Here is a 22,181-nt window from a genome sequence, read left to right as displayed (position 1 = left end):
TTGGACTTGAATAATCTGTAGAGATTTATTGTGCCTTGTTACTTGTACAGAAATTATTATGAACTTAGAAAGCAGCAAATGATGTTAAGTTTTATTCTTCACTGCAGCATAAGCGTGGCAGACAATGCCAAATCTAAATATAAGACATATAAGATACATACTTCCTTAATAGGAGGTCTGATAAAATTCGGAATAACAATTTAGAGACCTTTTATCTCCAATTGATAATATGGACAGTCTTCTAAATTCTGATTTGTCCCATCAAAACTGCAGACTTGTATAATAAATTTGAGATTAGAAATGCTAGCAGGAACTTTGAGCTCAGAAACATAGAAACAGTTTACATGTGCTACTCCAAGATACTCCTGCACATGTTCTATTGTAGTGCCTGAATTACCACCTGCTAGCTTTGGTATTTTCTCCACATACACATTGTAGTGTGGAAATGCAAAATTCTTTCCTTCTTTCAGCTCCCAAGAAATTTTAACACTGAGGATCCTTGAATCCTGAGGACCAGATTTCCAATTGATGTATTCACCATCAACTAGCCAGGAAGTAGAAACTGGAAAATCTGGCTTGTAGTTAGAAGTCTTGACTGTGATATGACCAAGAACTGCAGAATAATCAGTTGAGGAAGGCACAGTATAATCGGGACCAAATGGTCTGGATTTCAGTTCTTTGAAAGGGGCATTTGGCCTATAGCACAAAGCATGAATGCCAGTGAGAATGTAACCATTCATTTCAATTGTACCTTCATGTATAACCCATCCAGGGGCATTTCCCTTGTGTTCACTTGTTGGGACTACTTTGCTAAATCCGCTTGACAGATGATCCATTCCATGGGAAGTGAGTAGTATAGACATTGCTTTGTTGATGGTAGAAGTGAACTCAAGTACAAGTCCCAAAGAAGAATTGCTATCAGATTTCACCTGCATTTGTTACAGACTTCAGGTGTCAACTAGACTAAGAAAAGAGGGCACTGATAGGAATCTCAAGTATATAATGATCTTGGTGAACTAGTCAGCATGTGCACTATACCATTGGTCAAGGAAAAATATATACCCCAGTTCCCTTCCCTCAAATAAGTAATCAGATTCAGCTCCCAAAGATGATAAAATATTTTTTTAGTAAATTTTTATTTACACTGCTGTATTGACAGGTATTTCAGGTTAGATGATTCTGATGGTCAGCCATATAAAAGTATAAAATCATTGGTGCATTTACCTTTGGGAGAGTTGGCTCATGACATAGTACTATAGTCTCTATGACCAAGAGGTCTAAAGTTCAACCCTTGCATCTCTAATTTCTAATGAAATATTGAATTTCAATATAAGGTAACATTTTTCGTAGTTCAAGCCCAAAGGATTCTTACAAGAAGGGTCATGCTCGAGATATGTAAGGCTCAAACGATTCATGTCCCTTCAGCCAATAGTTTAAGATTTTGAAAGAGATGAGCATGCAACCTCCCTATCATACTACAAAATTGAGGATAGATTGATTTGTAGTTTTCTCAGCAATTTTAATAGAGATGATCAGATGATATCTTACAGAATAAAAGAAGTGGATAGGCAGCTCGCTTAAAGTGAACTCTCCTTGAAAGATTCTCCTCTTCAAGTAATTATCCTTTTCAAGAGATCCTTTGAATGTAATATTTCCCCCTCCACTATATGATGCTTCCTTCAAGCTGCATTTTATAAGCAATACAACAAATACTTGAGATCTTAGCTGAACTAGTTCTAAAATGTAGTAATTTAATACCTTGATTTAGAATAGAATAGAAAATAAAGGAGGCATACAATATCATGATAGGTTGTAATATTACAAAAAAACTAAAAGTACATAATAATATGAGATGTGTTTGCGCACCATAAGGTCAACCATCAAACTCTAAATAGATTTCAGAAGCACATAATCATAGCAATATGTGATAATTAATCATATTTCTACTGTCATGTTACCAAAACAGGCCCTAAAAATTCAATAAGGAAATAAAGAACTTAGAACCTACACTGAATTTTCTGTAGTGAATCTATGTATCGGATTTAATTTTGCCAGTTATACATGCACTTATACTTCAAATGATATGAAATATGCGATATACACATTCTGTTGGAATTTCTAGTTAAAAGAAAATTATAAAAACTGGATGTTTTATCACTTACTCTACAAGAGGTTGAATAGAATTTGCAGTAGAATCAGCAAACTCAAGGAGTGGCTGCATACAAATTTGTGAGTTAGGTATAATTAAGCTGTTTTAATCGGTAGTACTATAATAGTATAATTAATTAACCCAATGAAGGCATCATGATTAACAAACATGGCTATGATATATCGATCGTATGTGATTAAAGGAAAACAAGTTTTTCATTCAATCATCCATTTCACAAATAACATCAACAGTGAACTTGTTATTCCATATTAGCTTTATTAAATAGTGTTACTTAAAACCAGCCCTTAATCTAAAACATAACAAAGAATTAAAAATAGTGTACACATGAATTTTTTTTAGTTTCTCCAGTTAAAAGTCCCATATCAGGTGAAATTATTTCTTGAAAGCCTTTAAAAGAAAGTTTAAGTAAAATTTCAATTAAGAAGTTCCACATTGAATAAGCTTTTTTCTTAAGTTATCCCTTGAAAAAAGAAAAGCTCAGCTCAATTGATGTGAGACTTTTTGACAAATATCTCTTTCAAGATTTAAGGTAATTTGATTGGAATTTGACTATTGATGGAATCTACTGTGTTCATATTCCTAAGAATTCTTCCAAAAAATTATAATTTCATTTTTTTTGTTTGGTTTTTTCTGAATAAATAAAAAAAAGTGAGTATATCAATTATCAGAAAAAAGGGAGTATGCCAATGGATAGCAAATGCATAACAACTTAAAAGGAAATTGATATCCCATCTTTTTTCTTCTAAAAATTGGCTTCTGGAAAACACTTTCCAAAATGTGTTAAATTTTTAAGACTTCCATAAACTACTTCTCAGAATTTAAAATTTTAATACTTCCAAAACGTACTTCTAAGAATTTGTTAAAATTTTAAAACATTCAAAAACATAATTTATAGAAAAAGAATATTTTAAAAAAACATATAAAATAAAGGTATATTATTATAATTGGAGGTATAAATAACAATTGTCAGATTTAATTGACTCTTTGTTTTGTTAAAGAAGAAATTCAAAGAGTAAAATAATTCTCTTGTAGCTTTTTTGTTTGGTTAAGAGAAAAATTTAAAGAGTAAACAACTTCTTCTATGTGAAGCTTTTTCAGCGTTTGTATAATTGTATTCCTCAATTTTACAAGTGTTATTGTTCTCTCCTCGAATTTAAAGAGAGGTCTTGCAATCTTTTCCATATAGTGAAAATAGTGTGTAAGTTCCTCTTTTCTCATTTTATTACATTACTCTGATGTCTAACACTTCCATTTATCAATATTGTTAAATAGTTGAGCCAATAACAAGAAAAAAGTCTCTATCAGGTGGGTGCAAACCTGAACACCTTGGGAAGAAATATTGCACCAAGTAGCATCTGATACTTGGTCTCCATCAACTGAAATATGATAACCGCGTCCCTGAAAGTAACAAAGAATGGCGACATTTGAATAATATGACTACACGAGTATCTCATCTATAAGTCTATTGCTTCTCCATTGTGATCTGATTACCAAAATAGTATCATCAAACAATAAAAAGGACATGCAGCACTTCACATAGACCATATTTAGTGAACTAATGTAAAGCATGTCTTGAAACAAAAGGGACCTAAGCTAGATTTCTAGTCACAGACAAACTGAGAGATTGATATTTGATACCCATCTCAAGTCTCAAATGCTCTGTTAGGATGTTCCAACAACGTTAGCTTATAAAAAATATCCAACCCCGTATCAACCTTATTGCTAAAGGGAAACTCTTTGGAGGTAACAAGTTAGAGATAATGATGTCAATATAATATGCTGGATAGACATTCAAAGCCATTAAACTTAACTAAAGTTTTTCTGTGTACTCAGTTAAGCTAAAGCCTAGAGGTGAATAAAGAAAGCTCCCTCTTTTATGATGTTAAAATTTCCTAATCCACTCATCATTTATCTCTCAGAATTCACATTTTATTCTTGGAACAATTTTTACTTAAACCAAATTAAAAACAAATCCTATCAAATTCAACATGGACAAAGTATCTTGGACAATTTTTAATTCATAGCAGCACCAGCACGCTTCCAAATGCACTACAACACACACATAATGAAGTAGAGAAGGCATGAAACTTTGTAGAAAGGGGGCAACAATTACAGTTCTTAACCTGATCAAAATTTGTGTAAAATGGTAGTGTTCCAAGATACTTTCGCACTATGCCCCAAGATTTTTCCACGAGACTCCACCAACTGCAATGCCAAATGTATGTCCATGATTATGGCACTAATGTGAGTAACACTTCAAACTGTGATCTCTCCATCATTAATATAAAAAGAAAATTTGACCATATTAATTTGGTATCCACAACCACAACCCATATGAAACAGCAATGGGCATTTTGATGTGTTTCTAAATAAGTTAGTATAATGCATGAACCTTGTGACACATTTATCAACTCGTAGAAAGACAAAATATTGACAGCTACACATTACCGATTCTGAGCAGTCTCAAAATCTGGTGCTTGCTTAGTCTCGTAGACCCATCCAGGAGCAAATATTGCGGCAGAAACATCATCTTTTCTTATTACATCAAGAGCAACATTTGTCTGACACATCCATAGTATAAAATCAGGAAAACATTAGAAAAAAACACAGATATCCTTCAGCTCTACCAATCATAAACTAATACTTGTCCAATATTATTTGTCTCCAAATTCTTTTAAAAAACTTAACTCCCACACAAAATTTCAACAGAAAGGCGTATCTTAAATATAAATTAAATTCACCAATATGCACAAAACAAATTAATTAGCATTTGGTTAAAGCAAAATGTTATTACAAGAATCAAGAGTCAGTTCACTAGTAATCTATTAAATTAGGTGGAACATGGATGTTTATTAACGCAAGAAACAAAAGAATTCAAGGAAAAAAGTTGGATGCTTCACTATGTGAAGGTTGTCATTAGGAACTTCTAGGAATGTAGTTATTTAGTAATAAAAAGAACATCCACAATAATATTGATACTACACTAAATCGAAATCAATGCTATAGGACTATTATTATCTCTAGACTACTTTGTAAAATCACTTGTAAGGATAACTATTACCCTATTAATGAATTTGAATGCAAAGAACAGTAGAACACAATATCCATTCCTTAGCCTGTTAACAAAACTGTAAAGAATTATCTTTTGGTTTCTTTAGCAATTGGCAGTTATAGTGTAGTCTACTGAAAATCAGAATGAAGCACTTTGAAGAACAGATTGCATACACTTCTGTAAAATCTGCAGTTCATGTACCATGTGATGATGTTTATTAATTAATGTCACATAAACATTAAAACATAATGTAATCCATATTCAAGTGTGATGAGCGAAATTCAGTTATACTATATGTTCCACTCAGGACAATTAAACATTGAATTTCAAATAAGTTGAAAGCTAGTACAATTATACATAATTTCCAGCTATCAAATAAAAATGAGTATGACACAGATCACATACATTCCACATTCCACCACCATATGTGTTTCTTCCAAATACATCAATCCCCATGTACACATCAAACTTTCGATCACCAGCAACAGCAGCAGACCGCCTTGGATAGTCTTCCTACATGGTATTGACAATAATAAAGTTAACTCAATGGAAAATAACAATTGACCAGTATTGGAGCAGCATGGCAGGGGAACATAAGCAATACCTGCCATGAATAATTTGTAAATATCCCATCACATATATCAAAGAAAGGCTTATTATGCTCATTTAGTTCATTTTGCCACCATAGATCACCGTTAATAGTGACACTGTCATACCTGCATGATCAAGAAAAGACATAAAAGTCAATTGCTGGCACCTTCCATTTCAACAAAAAAATCATAAGAATTGTGTCTTCTAATGCTCACCATATCACCAGTGATCCGGGCACTGAAGAATGAGTTGTTAATGATAGATGATTGACAAACTCTTTTAAGTTAGAAATCTGTTCCGGCTTCAATGATACCTCCATATTCAACTGCAATTGAATGCTGCTATTTGAATCATTGGAAGGAATAAAAAAAAATGGCATGCTTTAAGGTATGATTAATTATGTATCTATTTTTAGCATAAATATGCTTGATGATCCTATTATGATTCTCTTCGTAATGTCAAATTTCTAAATTACGTATATATGAGTGGCCACTCACAAAACTTCCAATGGTTAGATAATTCTTATTTTAAAAATTTAGTTATTACAAGCTTTATTTACAGCATAAACACTAAATTTCCCTTGTGTGTTCCTTCACAATATTATAATTTCCTTTATTTTCTTCCAAATTTATTTCTTTTTCTGTTTTGGGTAGTATTTAAGCAACACAAACTCTTCATGCCACTTCAGTTTTACGATCCCAATTTCATAGAACCTGCACTAACCATTCTAGAAGAATAAATGTGGCACTATATGTGCATTGGTGCTGCTTTGTTAGTGCAAGTTAGCAGTTCATTGACATGACTTAAAAAAAAGAGGAGAGTCCAACCCAAAAGAGAGAGTCACATAAGCACTTGTGTAATTGTTTGGGAAAGCTTATGAAAATATTTTATGATATGTGCATAAGGTACTTTTAGCTGATTTCAATAAGCTCTAGAGATAATTTATGAAAACAACTAATAACTTATATGAAAACAATTTAACCTTATTTTTTGTTTGATTATAAAAATAACTTATATATACATAAGTACCAAAAGTATCTATTCAATAAGATCTTAAGCTGTTTATCCAAAAAGATCTTAAACTGTTTATGCTCATTCTGAAACTCATAACTTTAATATAGGATGGATATCGTGATGTGAACAGAAATCAATATTCAGTTATCAACTTAGACGAGAAAAAAAGGAATCAATAGATATTTATATAAACTCTAATAGTACCAAACAGAAAAGGAAAAATTAATTACCAGCCACCCGTCAAAGCCTAAATTAACAGCAAGCTCTGCCAAGTGTTTTGCATACATTTGGGCAGACTCCTTTGTTGAAAGCAGTTCATTACAGACAGTCGTTCCCTCATCCCCTTCAGTGATAAAAGTCCCCAGCACCTAAGAGATTTAAGGTATAATTACAACAAAGAAAGTTCAAGAGCCACAAAATTAACATTTAGCAAAGTTAAAATAATTTATCACAAATTTAATTTAAAGCTTGCAACTGTAGTTAATATTAGTTAACTACAATCAACTTAATTATAGACATATTCTCTCGTCTATCTGCCTTTCAAAAAATAACTATATTTTCTCGTCTATCTTCTCTAAAACTGATGTTCGTAAGTTAATATCAGTTCATATAAAAACTCGACTTATTTAACTTTCTTATTTATTCTCCTATAAATAATTACGAAAATAGTTTATCCAAATAAACTCAGTTCAAAAGCCAAAGTGAAAATCTTTGATAAGCAACTAGTAGTTAATTAATTAGTACCTTAACACCATGACGATGAGCTGTATTAGTCCAAGAAGGAGGAGGGAGAGTGACGAGATTATGAGAGAAGTAGACAAACACATCTATCAAATGCCAGTGCCATATGGCATAGGCTTCAGCATTAGTCCCTCCCTGGACCCATTTATCATCTAAGTACCCTCCAGCCATATCATGGCACACTAGTATTCTTCTACAATTTGGCAAAGGTTCAGAATACCCACTTTCAATTGGAACTGAAGCTTTGTTAAAAGGATAATGAAAGGACTCAAAGTAGGAGCGTGACTCCAACTCCTTGAGGGTCTTTATTGGATACGATATGGGCATGGAGGGTTCCTTGGGATCAAACTTGAACTCTGAATTAATGGAGTGAGACATTATTATTGTGACACAATAATATTATACGAGGCTTTCCTAGAACAAAAAACACCAAGTATATATGTTTCGGACAGTCTAAGAATATTGGCAAGTTATATATATGGACTCGAAGTAGACGAGGAACCATATACCAAGTTATCAACACGGCAACAAGAAGTCTCCGTTTACTCGCATTGACTTCAGGTGGCAAACACTTATAGTCAATCTACAATCAGTACAATTCACTATTGCCTAATAATTTTCACATGGGGACGGGGGTATTCAGAGTTTATTTATTATTATAATATAAATTTCTGATGCGTCTGATTAAAAATAGTGTTAATAAGTTTTTTTTAATATCAACATAGATTTATTATATTTAATAATAAAAACGTGTTAGAAAAAATATGATAAATGTTATTTAAGTATGCATTTGGTTGTGAAGAAATAGGAGACTAGAGAATAAGAGAGAGAAATTTTCAAATTTATGTGTGGGTTTAATATCTTTCTTTCTTTATTTTAATTTAAATATTATTTTTTTTAATTTTGTTAGGGTGAGTTTGGTAGAATATAAATAATATAAAAAGAAAGAATTTTTTAAAAAAATTAATGTAAATATCACACTTTTATTATTTTATTTTAATTTAAATATTTATTTTTTCCTTCTTCTTTTCACCTACCAAACTCACCTTGGATTCTTTTCTCATCCACCTAATCAAACACATCTTAAAAGAATAATTTAGGAATGCACGTGAACGAAGATTAATTAATAGTAAAAAAAGCAAACTTTTGCACTTTGGCGAGTATCTTTGTTTAATTATTATACATACTTCGCATGCATTCAGGGATTAATATAAAATGCAAAATGCAACTTTAGAGACTTTTGTTAATTTTCTTTGATTCAGAGAATAAAGTAAAAACGCCATATAAATTTAAGGATTAAAATTATGATTTACTGAAAAATATACATTTATCTTATCCATTTAAATAGACTAAAATAATTGTTAAAAGAAAAAATAAACCCAACAGCGATTAATCCAACTCAACTCATCGCAAATTTGTTTTATCGGTGAGTTACATAAAATGGATTACATTGAATCAATAGATTAAGTGACTTATCAAACTCCACCCCGTTTAACATATTAGACGAGTCAACTTCAACGAGCTTTTATAATAAAAAAAACTTATATATTTTTTATTTCTAATAGATACTTAATTTTTACGTTTACTTCTTAATAATTTTTTGTTTTAAGTTAAATATCTAATAAAATAATAATTTTATTTTTAATCATTAATATTTTGTTATATTCCTTGATAAATTAATAAATTTTATTTTAATTCCGACTAGTTACAAATGAAAGAAATTATTAAGAAACAAATATAAAATTCGTCCAAAAATAAAATCATTTTATTAGAGATTCAATGCAAAATAAAAATTTATTAAAAAATAAATAAAAAATCAAATATTTATTAAAAATTAAAAATATATTTAAGACTTAAAAAAATAACTCATTCGGATTTGGTCATCCTATAAAATTAAGTGTGAGTTAGATGGTGTCTACTTTAACAAAATGATGGGCTTGGACATCAAACAATAATATGGATTTGGGGACACTAACGAATGAAGTTGTTATTGGCCCCAACAATATTACTTTTGGCCTTTATTAACATTCAAAATTTTTAAAGATACTTTTCCCCACTTTATATAGCTGAAACACACTTCTATTACACTAATGGGGTACGAAAAATATTTTGCAACAAAAATGTGATTCCATTGTACAATGTACAATGGAATCACACTTTAGTTGTATATTTTTTTTTCACACCTCCACTAGTATAGTGAAAGTATGTTTTCGCTATACAAAGTAGTTGTAAAAATATTGCACAATGAAATCACAATTCTGTTGCACAAAGTGAGGATGTAAAAAAAAAGTGTAACAGAAGTGTGATTACATTGTGCATTGTACAAACAAATCACACTTTCATTGTGCATTTTTTTTCATGCTCTCATAGTACAACACAACGAAATCATGGTTTCGTTGGGTTACTAGAAAACCAAAAAAAAAATAGAATCATGATTCCATTGTATAAATTGCACAATAGAATCGTGTTTTCGTTATGTTGACAAACACGAAAATAAATACCATGAACAAAGAGAGCTTCGTGAGGCAAGGAGGGAAGTGAGGAGGGAAAGATGAAAGGAGAAAAAAATGAATGAAGAAAGGGAAAGAGAAAAGGAATGGAGGCCAGAAGAAAGGGTGGGTGTTAATAATTAGAGGAAGGAGAAAGGGTATTTCTAGTAGGGACCATATCAAATTTGGAGGAGCCAATATCAGTTATGGGTTTTCCCAAATACTCATGAAGTATGGTTATTTAATAGCATATAGGGGGCAATTACTCGATACATCCCATTTTTTTGCTTGGTGCATCTCCAAATTTCCTAATACCTCCTTTTTATCCTTCTTCTCCCAAGCAAAATCATAGTTGACTCTCTCCCAAACCTCCATGACCACTACACTCCAACACCATCGTCACACCCACCACACCAAAACACCATTGTGCCCCCACCAAACCACCCACCACTGCCACACGCATCACTGTGAGCCATAAACCTTCACATCGCTTTAAACTCATCATCGCGTCGCACCACCATAATATAGTTACAAATTACTCAATTCGTAATGCATTTGTAAGTACCATTGATTACTCAATCCATAATGCACTTGTGGTATTACAAATTGTTCAATCTATAATATAGACAAATGCATTACGAATTGATTAATTCATAATACAAATGTATTACAAATTATTCAGTTTGAAATAAACACCACTTTCTACTTTGATATTATTCCAGACCTCGACCACTGCCTGTCTAAGTTCCTCACTTCCTTTTATGCTCCTATTGAGTCCAACGTTGATGGTGAAGGTCATCAAGTGAAAAATATGTTACCTTAAGTAATTGCCCATATAAGGTCATCAAGTGCCATATTTTATGTCATGTTAAGGAACTACTATTAGAAGTACTAATGACACTATCCACGTGGATAGCTTTTCTTGTTATTCCAAAATTACCCTTTCAACGAAAACAAGATACTGTTGCACACTTGTACAATGGAATTGTGTGTTCGTTGTTGAAGGGGGGGGGGATAAAATAACAAAAATACAATTATGTTTTATATTTTATAATGCAATCATAATTCTTTTATTTTTCCATTATTTTTGTTGTATATTACACACAATAAAATCGTATTTTAATTGTTGGCTCAACATCCCCAACCACCCCAACACCATTCCAAACCCTTCATCACAAATCCACCATCCTAAACTCATTGACAACAACAATACAAATTCTACAACAACAAAACCTGCAACAAAAATCTAAAAACAAGAAACAAATCTAGGGCGTGATCTTAACGGGGTGCACAATGCAGTTTCCTGAAAGGTCCTCTGGGAGTGTGAAACCTGGGATGTCAACAAGATCCTCCCTGACAATGATGTTGCCTTCAGCGGCAATGATGACTCTGTCTTCATCTGTCGCAATGACACCACCTAGGAAGAGGTGCAGGAGAACGTAGAGCTCGTGGTGGGAAACCACCACCATCCCGCTATTGGTGGCAATGACGCCACCCCATCCCCTCTATGTGCGTTGTTGAGGGAAACTAGTCAAAGGAAATTGGGGAAGATTGGAGAGGAAAAGGAAGGGAGTGGGGAGTGGGGAGTGCAGGAAATTGCATAGAGATTATTTTGGTCCTTTTGTTAGAATTTTAAAATCTAAGTAGTGGGAATAACAAAAATGGTGGTGGGAATAGTTGTTCCCCCACGTTATGGTGTTAGCACTGAAATAATACTTCTAACTTGTTATGCTTTGTTATTCTCAAAATTTGTAATCATTCTAGCAATGTAATTTTAAATTTTAGATTGGTGATTTCATAAGCCAAAAAAGAGGTGCTAGAAACAGCAGCCTGAGAAAAACTATGAAAGCCTCATCAATTAAATAGTTTGTCGTCTCCACTCAACACAACAACTAATTTTTTGTATATTTTTAAAATATTTATTTTTTATTTTTAATTTGGGTCAATTAACAAAATTATTTTTTATCAATAAGATAAAAAATTTAGAGTTTAAATATATTTTAGTTCCTGTTAATTTAATGATTAGTTCCTGCAAGAAATTTTCTCTCTTAGTAAGAGAAATTATTAAATTGTCTTGGACAAGCTTTTGTCTATGATTGTAATTAATTTCTATGTAATATGTATTTTAAGCTTTTTAGTTTAAAAAATGACACTTAATTACATGTATGTAAAAATTAATAAGAATCATATAATAGTTTAAGATCACTTAATAATTTTTCTAATTAGGAGTTCCCGATATTCTTAGAATCGCATCTTTTAGTCACTACATTAACCTCTTTTTGTTCTGTGCTGATGAAAGGCCAAGTTACCGATGCCACGTCAATCATGTGAGGCCACATGTACACAACTTTGAGTTTCTTCTTCATATCGGAAAACCTTTATCCACCTAACAATCTATTGAACGTGTTTATACAACTAGTGCTCAATGATTAAAAAAAAATTCAAATTACTTATAAGAAGCTGTATCAGAGACATACACAGACCTCAGGTCACATGACTTTTGCTGTTGCTCTTGCCATAAACTTGATAATTTGATTTTGTAGCATTACTAGGATGTGATCAATCTTATGATTCCCATTATGTGGCATTTAGGCACTATCTCATATTGGATTTTCTAATTTTCACGGTCTAAATAGTTTGGTTAGTGTATACTCAATATGTTGGGGTCAATTATTGGAATCCATACCATGTTACAACTATCTACCTTAGAAAATTACAAGCATTTGTTTTATGAGCAGGGAATGCAGATACACTCATGGCGGTGGAATTGGAAATGACTCATAATTGATGCAATCATGCCATATTGTTACAAGTGAGGAGTTAATTACAGAGATAACACATATACTTGATCAATGCCACATTCATAAAAAAAATAAAAAATTAATAATTGTCCTATCCTTCAAGCAGAAATTCTCTTTGTAAATTTTATTGTCTGCTTATCATTTGTGGACTTGTCCAAAAATTAGCTTGCTGTCACTTGCTCATATGTATTATGTGGAGGTGCTTTTTAATGGTGTTAACTAAACAGTTCCTCATCTTTTACTCATTATTGATGCACTTGACTTGAAAATTTGTCTTTCGTGAACTTTGTCTTTCATATTGTTGTTGTGCCAAAGATTGGGCCTGATATTGGCTTTCAAAATATTCACTTTTAAGTAGGCCAGTTTTGTTAGGTGCAATGTTTTTTTTTTTTTTTGCAAAAGTGTGCTGGTTTTTATTCAAACAAAGTTGAAACAATAGGGTATTAAGCACAATAATTTAAGCCTAAAAATTTCAGCCTTTTCTTCCTGCTGTCTTGTTCATTGTTATTCCCTCGAGTTGAAGAAAACCCAGTTGCATGTGCCGTAGTAGTGGAGATATTTTGGTATTTTGTTTTAGGCCCATGAAATTCACACTCATATTTTTTATCTTCTCGCCCCACATTATATTTGTGAAATTTCCATTTGTTGTGTATCGCTGATATGATAGAAACTAATTTTTTTTATTAAGTTGGACAATAGAAATTATTTTTGTAAAAAAAGAAAAGAAAAGTGGCGGATGAGAAGACAAAAAAGCGAAGTGTCAATATCATGGACCTTTGTTTTACGCATTACGTCATTAGACCCAAAAAGTAAAATATTCATGAACAAAAGCAATGCTTTGCTAAGAAAACAGAATCATGTGTATGATAGATGAAATTTATGAAATTTCGGTCGGGATTTAACACTATATACTTTTAATACATTTTAAATTGAAAATATTTTAAATTTGGATTTGAATGAATTTTTGAAAGAAAAATATTCTTAAAAACATATGTTTCACGACGGTTGAGAGGGGAAAAAAACTATTATTTTCTAAAATTTACCAAATATACACTTACATTTTATTCATTTGATAAATAGTCCTTCCATCCAAATGACATCAAATTACGAACACACTTATGAAAATAAATTTCTCCAAACCTTCCGCTAAATTCACTTGTTGAAAGTGGCAATTCGATGTCAAGCTTAAGAGTAGGAGGGAAACAAATTCCAACACAAGGGGGCAAGGATGGGCCTGATCACTCTTCTTGGTATATTAGTGCTTAGGGGGAGGAAACAGATACCAACACAAAGGGGGCACCCAGATTTTTCTTTTTCAATTTTTTTTAAAAATTGAATAATATATGAATTTTTTTTATATGATAATATATAATTTTATTATTAATTAATTAATCATATAAAGCAATATTTATATTAAATTTAAGTTTTTGTTCTTAAAATTGAATATATTTTTTCCTTTTAATTATTCTTCTCAGAAGTATCGCATGAATTCTTTAATATTAAGTTTATTTTATTTTCTTAAACACTATTATTTTCATTTAGTTGTTAATATAAAAAATCTGACCTCTCTATACTTTTTAGAAAAATTAGAAAAATAAAGAGAGAAAATCAAGATTAAATAGAAAATGAGAGTTTATAATTATATTAAAATTATACTTTATATTAGCTAGTTGGATGGTTTTTTATGTGCAATCAAAACATAATAGTAGGAGTTTAGTTTATAATGTTAGTTAAGAGGTAAAATAGTCCAAAATAATATGGAGATTAAAAGTGAGTATCGCCATTGTAATAGTTAGATGTAATTTATTTGTCAATTTTAAATGTTTTATCTCTCTTTAATTTTTTCTTATATAATAAAATAAAATAATTTTTAATAATGAGCATATCTCCTATTATATATATTTTTAATTATTTGACTATATTGATATTATCTTATATAAAATTTCATTTTTATTTTAAATATTATCTAATTCTGAAAATATGTAAGACTTTTACTATAAGAAAATTGAAAGTTAATGATAGATTTAAAAGGGAATGTTTCTTAGCGAAGGATTAGAGTAGGAAATGTATTCCCTCATAATTTTTCGCAAAATTGGAAAATTATATTTGGCAAGGAAATATTACCCTCCAAACCCTTGCTAAAGGCTTTAAGAAAGATAAAAATACAAAATTAATATAAGATGGAAAAATGTTTAATAGACACCCAAGAATATGTTACTCAACACCTGCAGATTAAAAAAAGAAAAAAAAATACATTAGGTATAATAAAATTTATAACATGTTAGGAAGAGATAAATGAAATTAATTTGTTTGTACATGGAATATTTAGAATAAAGAGTAATTTGTATATCATTATTGATAAAAAAAAGTATAAAAGTTCCAGAATAAAAAAATTGTAAGAAAAATATCAATAATAAAAATATTAATTAATTAGGTTATAAACGAGCTAATTAAATAAGCTACACTACTGTTTTTTTTCTAAGTGCTATTTAGTTCGAACCAATTGTCATGAACTGTGAGAATGAATAACCATATAAGCTGGGTCCTTGTAAAAAGATATTTTTACGTTGCTGCACATCCTTCTTTTACATGCATTCTCAGCCAATCATATTCTTCATAATGTTTTAACGAAAAAATTTCCTACTAAAAAGCATTTAATTTCTTTTTCCTTAACAAATAGCAAGCCAAGTTAAAACTTTGCATTAGACTGATTTAAATAAACAAGAGACAAGGCAGGTCTAAACTTCAAATAATCCGCTTAACTCTACTCGTTTAATTTACACCCTTACACAGTACTATTAAGAACCTACCCTTTTTTTCTTCTTTTCTTTTTTTAAGGATAAATGGATAGTTAAGAACTTATCCTTAAAGAGGTGCGAGATTATGGATGATTCCCTTCCTCCTTTAATTTTGTTGGGTTGGGGAAATTCTGCTTTTCCTTTTGCTCCCACTCAATGGGAGTGGGAGATAGTTTCTGTCTCCTATCAACCTGATCATGTACGCATATATATGAATCATTTTTAATTCTTAATTTGTGCTTGCTGAGAGCACCTGCGCGAATATGCATGTGATAATTGCTAATTAAAACCGACGTAGTGTAAAATCTACCTGCAGGTAAGTGCTGATATATATAAGACGTGGCTGATCATAAGGAACACCAAAAAACACACGTAGACGGTTCTTGTCATGCATTTTTTTTTTGGTTGGAGTGCAAATAATATCGAAAGATAGGGATTTTATGTCATGCATTTTAATTCAATCAATTATGAAAATATAAACAAACGCATGTTACAAGTGGAGCGCTCAGCAATTTCTTAATTTAAATAAGGTTTTGGTTTTTTTTTTTATACTACAAGTATTCTTTATTAGAAATAATTCTATTTGAACTGAACCTCTCTAAATATTTAACATGACTGTATATTGGGGATTCAAATCGAAATTTTTTGGTTAAAATGAAATAATTTTACACCCCAATTGATTCATATGTTTGATGATAAAGTTTTAATTCAAAGTCTGGTAAACAATTTTAAAAAAATATTTATTAAAATAATCAATCAAAATTTTTAACATAAATTAATCATAAAAAAAAGTAAATATAAAAATCAATTTCATGCTAAAAAAATATTGTAAAATTACAAGAGCTTTTCACCAAAATAAAACAAATCAAAATATATAGTAAAGAGTTTTATATTTGCATGCCTACAAGTCTACAACAAGCAAAATATCAATTCTCTAGGTAGCTAGAGATATGCCACTATTGTTAATTTATTTACCCTTTGCCTTCATGGCTGACTATCCAACCACACACAGACATGAGTGTTTCTTTGGGATAAGAGAGGGTTAATCGGCTTTACTAGAGAAGAAAAATCTTGGTTGATTTGGAAAGTCTTGTGCTGTAAATTAAATGACCCCAAGGGACACTTCGCTTATATAATTGTAAAGTGCAGCAAACTAAAGTTATGGATAAACAAATTATGAAAGCCCTTCTTGCCCACTTGCAAGACAACTTGCCATTCCAACAATTTCTTCCACCTTACACCTCACATTTGTATAATGATGCTAATAATTAATAGTAACTATATATAAACACAGAAAGAGAGAGAGAGAGAGAGAATATTAGAGAGAGGAGGCAAAGAACGCCAACTTGACATTTTTTACACACCAAGTTGAGTTCAATGAAGCCAAGTTGCTGCTATATATATATATATATATATATATATATAGAGAGAGAGAGAGGTTGGTTCATATCCACCATATAAATTTAATACTAAAGTGACGTCGTAATCTACACACACATATATAGTACAGAACAATCCTTATTGCACAGAAAATTAAAGTCCAAATCACGTTCCCTTAATTAAATATATATAATTAATGTACCGTATCCAGGGTTTTCAATTCTGATGTTCTTTCTGACTGATACGGGATTTAAGTATATGCTTTAGGGCTAGGAAAAAAATAATTAAGAGTTGCTTCAACGAAACTTGTAACCAACCATGCTCACCGTCACGCACCGGCTCCCACGCTGATCGAGAATGGATAAGCTCAAAAAATTCCAGATTACATTCGACATTTATGAAGACTTAGGTGGAGAATATAAACGTGAAGATCGATTAAGAAGTCTCTAACTGATTTGGATTTTTACTTAATTGCTACGTGTTACTACACTTTACTGCCGGAAGTACTGTGGCCTGTGCTTTGTTTAAATATATGTATGCATGTACATGTGAATAAAAGTGGTTTGTGATGTGTTTAATTATATATGCATATATGTACATAAAAATGAAATTAAGCAAATCAAGTTTTTTTTGGTAGGTCTTAAGCAAATCAAATGTGTGCTTCTATACTGATAAAAAAATGCGTGCTTAGCTAGAATAATTTCAAGTTCTCCTATAATATCTTAAACTTGTTACATTAATTAAATCTAGACACTGAACATTTACAAACATTTCCGTGAAACACATAAATTGACTATCGATTTTAAAAGTTGCACAAAATTAAGTCATATCAATCAGCTTTAATTTGAAAACAATATGCATATTGACGATTGTGATAAACATTTATGTTTGAGATCAAAATGACTAAGGTTTGGAAGACTAAAAAGAAAGTGCAATAAGTTCTTTATATTTTTTGGGTACATTAAACAATAACATTTTTACCGTAAATTTGGTGACTTTAAAACACTCCCTATGGTTTTTTCTTTCTTTAATCTTTCTTTTGTTTTGTGGCAGATTTCACTTACTAGGAACTGTTCAAACTTCACAGCGCTTTATCCGGCGGGCATATATCAATGACGAGGAAAAATAATGAGTCTCGATTCGCCAATAGAATTGCCATAGGCAATTATTAGTTTAATTGGAACGGGTATTTGTTCAATTTCTTAATCTCCAATGGGTCACGTCCCATGAAAAAAAAAAAAATCTTTACGCAGAGGGAGACCAAAATATTAAAAACTATAAGAGTCCAGCAAATGTTACTAAATATTTCAAAACATTGATTAAAAATAGAAGTAATATTTATAAATATTTAATAAAATATAGTAATGTTCTTTAACGACCAATATTCTTACCATCAAACATATATTTTAACTAATATAGTTAAGATTATTTCAGTCTAATCTAGTCTCAAATTTAAATTATTAAGTTGCATTGAATATTTGAAAATTTTGTTATTCATAATGGTGTTATTTGGCTAATGGTGTTATTTGGCTCGAGCAACCTCCATTTGCATTAGATACATGTGATTTATTCTGAAAAAAAATAATTAAAATTATCAAATATACGTACTATATCATTATATGTACGGCATAGTTTGTCTTGATTAAAAATTTGAAACTTTCTTCATTTGTTATTTAATTGATCAATATAGATACAGAAGTATTTCAACTTATACACATTTTAACTAATAATTCTGTTTTTTAGATTATCGAAACAAATTAAATATTATTTACGTTGTATAAATTGATAAAATATTATTTTATTATAAAACATTAATTCTTAATAACTACTTTCAAATGTAAAAAATAATATTGTGAGTGAATCGCATGAACCCTAAAGAGACTTTTTGTTTAGAAAAACACTTAGGTTTTGAGTCTGGAAAGACTTGTGTGAAAATAATGCCTGAATAAGTTGCTTGAAGAAGTACGTAAAAAGAATACTTATTGGTGAGCCTGCATAGACTTGTGTTAAAAAATATTTGCAACAGTTTAATCTTTTTGCGAAAATTTTTGTGGTTTACCAAGGATTGTACATAGTGTTGGGTACAGTTAAGAAAAATCAATGTAAAAATCTCGTGTTATACTCTCTTTTGTAATCTATCATATATAAGTTGTTTAATTGCATGTTTTAAAGAAAAGATAATCAATTAAGTTTTAACATTTCAAGTTATAAATGTTTTTCGTCAAGCACTACCTTCCGTATGTTTAAGCTCATCTGTCGTCTTACGATGATTTCATCCATTTTCAAAAGAATTTGCAAAAATATTTTTCGAAATATAATTAATTTAATCCGATTCTTATATTTTTCTTGATTTGCAATTAGCAATACCATTTTTTAACACATCTTTTATTATTTACAAAATAGTATAAAATACTTATTAAATAAAAATTCAGATTCACATAATATCACGAGTTTTAATAATTTTAATTAGTTAACAAATATTAAGATTTTATCTGACCCATGTTTTTTAGCTCTTGAAAAAAAAAGAGCTTTTGATTAAGTTAGTAAGAGTTTTTCACAATTTATACAGAACTTGTTCAACTCATCCTAGAATACTATTTTTTTTTCCACTTAAATTCCAATTTGAATGTTTCACCGATTTTCCAATTTAAGTGTCATAGTCTTTTGACTTGTACCGAGGCTAAAGGAGTCAAACACTTTTTTTATTATTAAGTTTTTGGGCATTTGTGGTTAAGCTTCATGAATTATTAATTAAAACGACACATCTATTAAATATTTTTATTAGGTATTAAATTATTTTTAATATAAGTTGATATTATAGAATTATATTTTATTTTCTAAAATTATTATTGATCAATAATATAGAAGTTTTTAAATATTTTAGAATTTATAATTAATACTCAATTTTTTAATTAATATTATATAAAACAAATTGTTTGTAAATCATATTTAAAATTAATTTATTAATTTAATATTATGCTGATTAAATTAATTTTCCATAACATTTTTTATTCTTATAAATTTATTACTTCATTGATTGAGACAAATAATTTTAAATTTTTTTACTAAATAACTTTAAGTTTAAAAGGAGATTTAATATTTAAAAAAATATCATATATATATATTAACTTTTAAGTACAAAATGAGAGTCTAATTTTTGTGAACTTACTGATACTTAGGTTTATGCTTTATGATTGAATCTGAATTCTCTATTAAAAAATAATGAAAATACATTGACATTTTTATTATATTTAAATATATTTGTTCAGTGTAACATAAGGTTTTCATACTTGATTACTTGGACAAGGATATCCTGTACGGTTTGAAATAAAACTGTGTGCTGTACAGTTATAAATCAAATTAAAGACTCTCATTTCAAAATTGAAAGAGTTAGTAAGAGAAGTCATAATTAATGAAAGGAGGAAAATCAGGACAAGTTGTAAACTAATATCAACATATGTATGGCATTAATTCAAATAGAAACATTCTCTTCCTCTTCTACTACATAAAAAAGGATATAATTACAATATTACAGGAACAAGATGAATTAATAAAACTAATTGAGCACGGATACAACAACCAAAGATTCGGTGCAAAAGAAGCAGCAGCAGTACTCACTCGATCAGACTCAACAGCTATTAGAATGGGAAAAAATAAAAAGATGAGAAGAGAACTACATATATTATATGTCACATTCTTCATTTCAACCATTGCCGTCTGACCTTGACTCCTCCAAAAACAAATCCAAATGCTGTTGCTACCCACCAATTTCCAACACTAACAGATAGAGACAAAACAAAATCTTCAGTGTTAACTTCCCATATTTTCAGCCATCTGAGCCAGGGACTGCAAATTGCACCGTACGATTGTGTCCACGAAAACGCAAGTCTCTTCTTTAGTGTTACCGGCCGGTATGTCAACCACGTACGACTCGATGACAACTGTCCCTCCGTTGCTTCCGTCGCCGTGGAGCGTGGTGACGGACCGGTAGTTCCTGAGGCGGTGGTCGCCGCCGACGACGCTGAAGCTCATGACGTGGCGCTCGTCGTCGAGGATCTCGAGGCGCTCGGTGCTCGACACGGCGGGAAGCCCGGAGACCACGCGCACCTCGCGGAGGGCGCCGACATGAATGCCGCCGTCACCCCCGGCGCCTCCTGCGGCGACCACGTGGCAGCTCTTTACGAAGTGCTTGTAGGCCTGCGGGTTGTCGAAGCGCCGCACCACCGGCCACACGGCGGAGACCGGCGCGTCGATCGCCTGGATCACGAAGGAGCAGCACTGGTTGGGCCCCACCGCGTGAGCGTGGTGCCGAGCAACCATCTCCGTCACGCTAAGGCCTACTTTCGCCAATAAACGGCGCGTTGACGGCGCCGTTTGTGCTGGCTTTGGACAGTTGACGCCGTTTGCGATGGCGGTGGATGTGTCTGTTGCAGGGCTGAATCGGTGGAGTTGAAGAGGGCAAGTCATATCTAGTTCATGTAATGATAAGTATGTTTCCTTCAATTTCTCTTCTCTCCACCAAAACTAAGATATTGGTTTTGTGATGTTATGTTAAAGTGGTTTGTGCATATAGAGATGTTGTTGTTGAATGAGCAAGCATATATATTTGGAGGGTGTGGGAAGATGAGAGGGCTAGTCTTGCTTTGTGAGGTTTTGGGTTAATATTTTTGTAATTCAAGTTGGACTTTTTATTTTATTGTTATTATTATTATTTGGTGATTATCTTTTAAGCAATTGAAATTTATTTAAGAATATAGCATCTCTTAATAAACATTATTTCATATATGTATCCAAAACAACCTAAGTTCTAAATTCTAATCACATATAAAAAAATGCTGATAATATATTCTCTAATATATTTTTAAAAAAATATATTTTCTTAAACATGCTGTTTATTATTGAATAAAATTTATTGTAACTAAAAATTTTAGTAGGTTTCATTTTGTTATTCAACAATTCTTCTTTTGATTTATAGTTTTAATAAATTTTAATTAATTATAAAGTATGCTTATAAAGTGTGTTAGATAACATATTATTAGCACTTCTCATTACATATAAGATGTGCTCTTTCGTATATATAAATGTAAAAATCAAACTTTTAGTCTTGTATTTAAGAAGAGGAGTAATAGTAATATATTTTTTAAG

The 22,181-nt window shown here is 31.0% G+C and overlaps 2 protein-coding genes across 2 annotated transcripts; both read right to left on the bottom strand.

Moving 5' to 3' along the window:
• LOC100806533 (cytosolic endo-beta-N-acetylglucosaminidase 1) lies at positions 1-8,111 on the bottom strand. The gene is made up of 11 exons (XM_003544004.5): positions 7,572-8,111; positions 7,058-7,195; positions 6,029-6,138; positions 5,827-5,938; positions 5,628-5,735; positions 4,619-4,731; positions 4,294-4,375; positions 3,488-3,568; positions 2,163-2,215; positions 1,549-1,684; positions 1-929 (listed from the first exon to the last, which is right to left on the bottom strand). Exons 1-11 carry the CDS (start codon positions 7,944-7,946, stop codon positions 201-203), a joined length of 2,037 nt encoding a protein of 678 aa, XP_003544052.3. The 5' UTR covers positions 7,947-8,111; the 3' UTR covers positions 1-200.
• Positions 8,112-20,507: 12,396 nt separating this feature from the next.
• Positions 20,508-21,777, bottom strand: LOC100804400 (abscisic acid receptor PYL4). The gene has a single exon (XM_003544002.5). The coding sequence runs from the start codon at positions 21,501-21,503 to the stop codon at positions 20,847-20,849; it is 657 nt and encodes a 218-aa protein (XP_003544050.1). The 5' UTR covers positions 21,504-21,777; the 3' UTR covers positions 20,508-20,846.
• Positions 21,778-22,181: the final 404 nt, after the last annotated feature.

This window comes from Glycine max, chromosome 14 (assembly GCF_000004515.6).
Source record: "Glycine max cultivar Williams 82 chromosome 14, Glycine_max_v4.0, whole genome shotgun sequence".
NCBI classification, from domain to species: domain Eukaryota; kingdom Viridiplantae; phylum Streptophyta; class Magnoliopsida; order Fabales; family Fabaceae; genus Glycine; species Glycine max.
The sequence above is the reverse complement of the archived record's forward strand: the minus strand, read 5'-3'. Positions and strand labels throughout refer to the sequence as shown.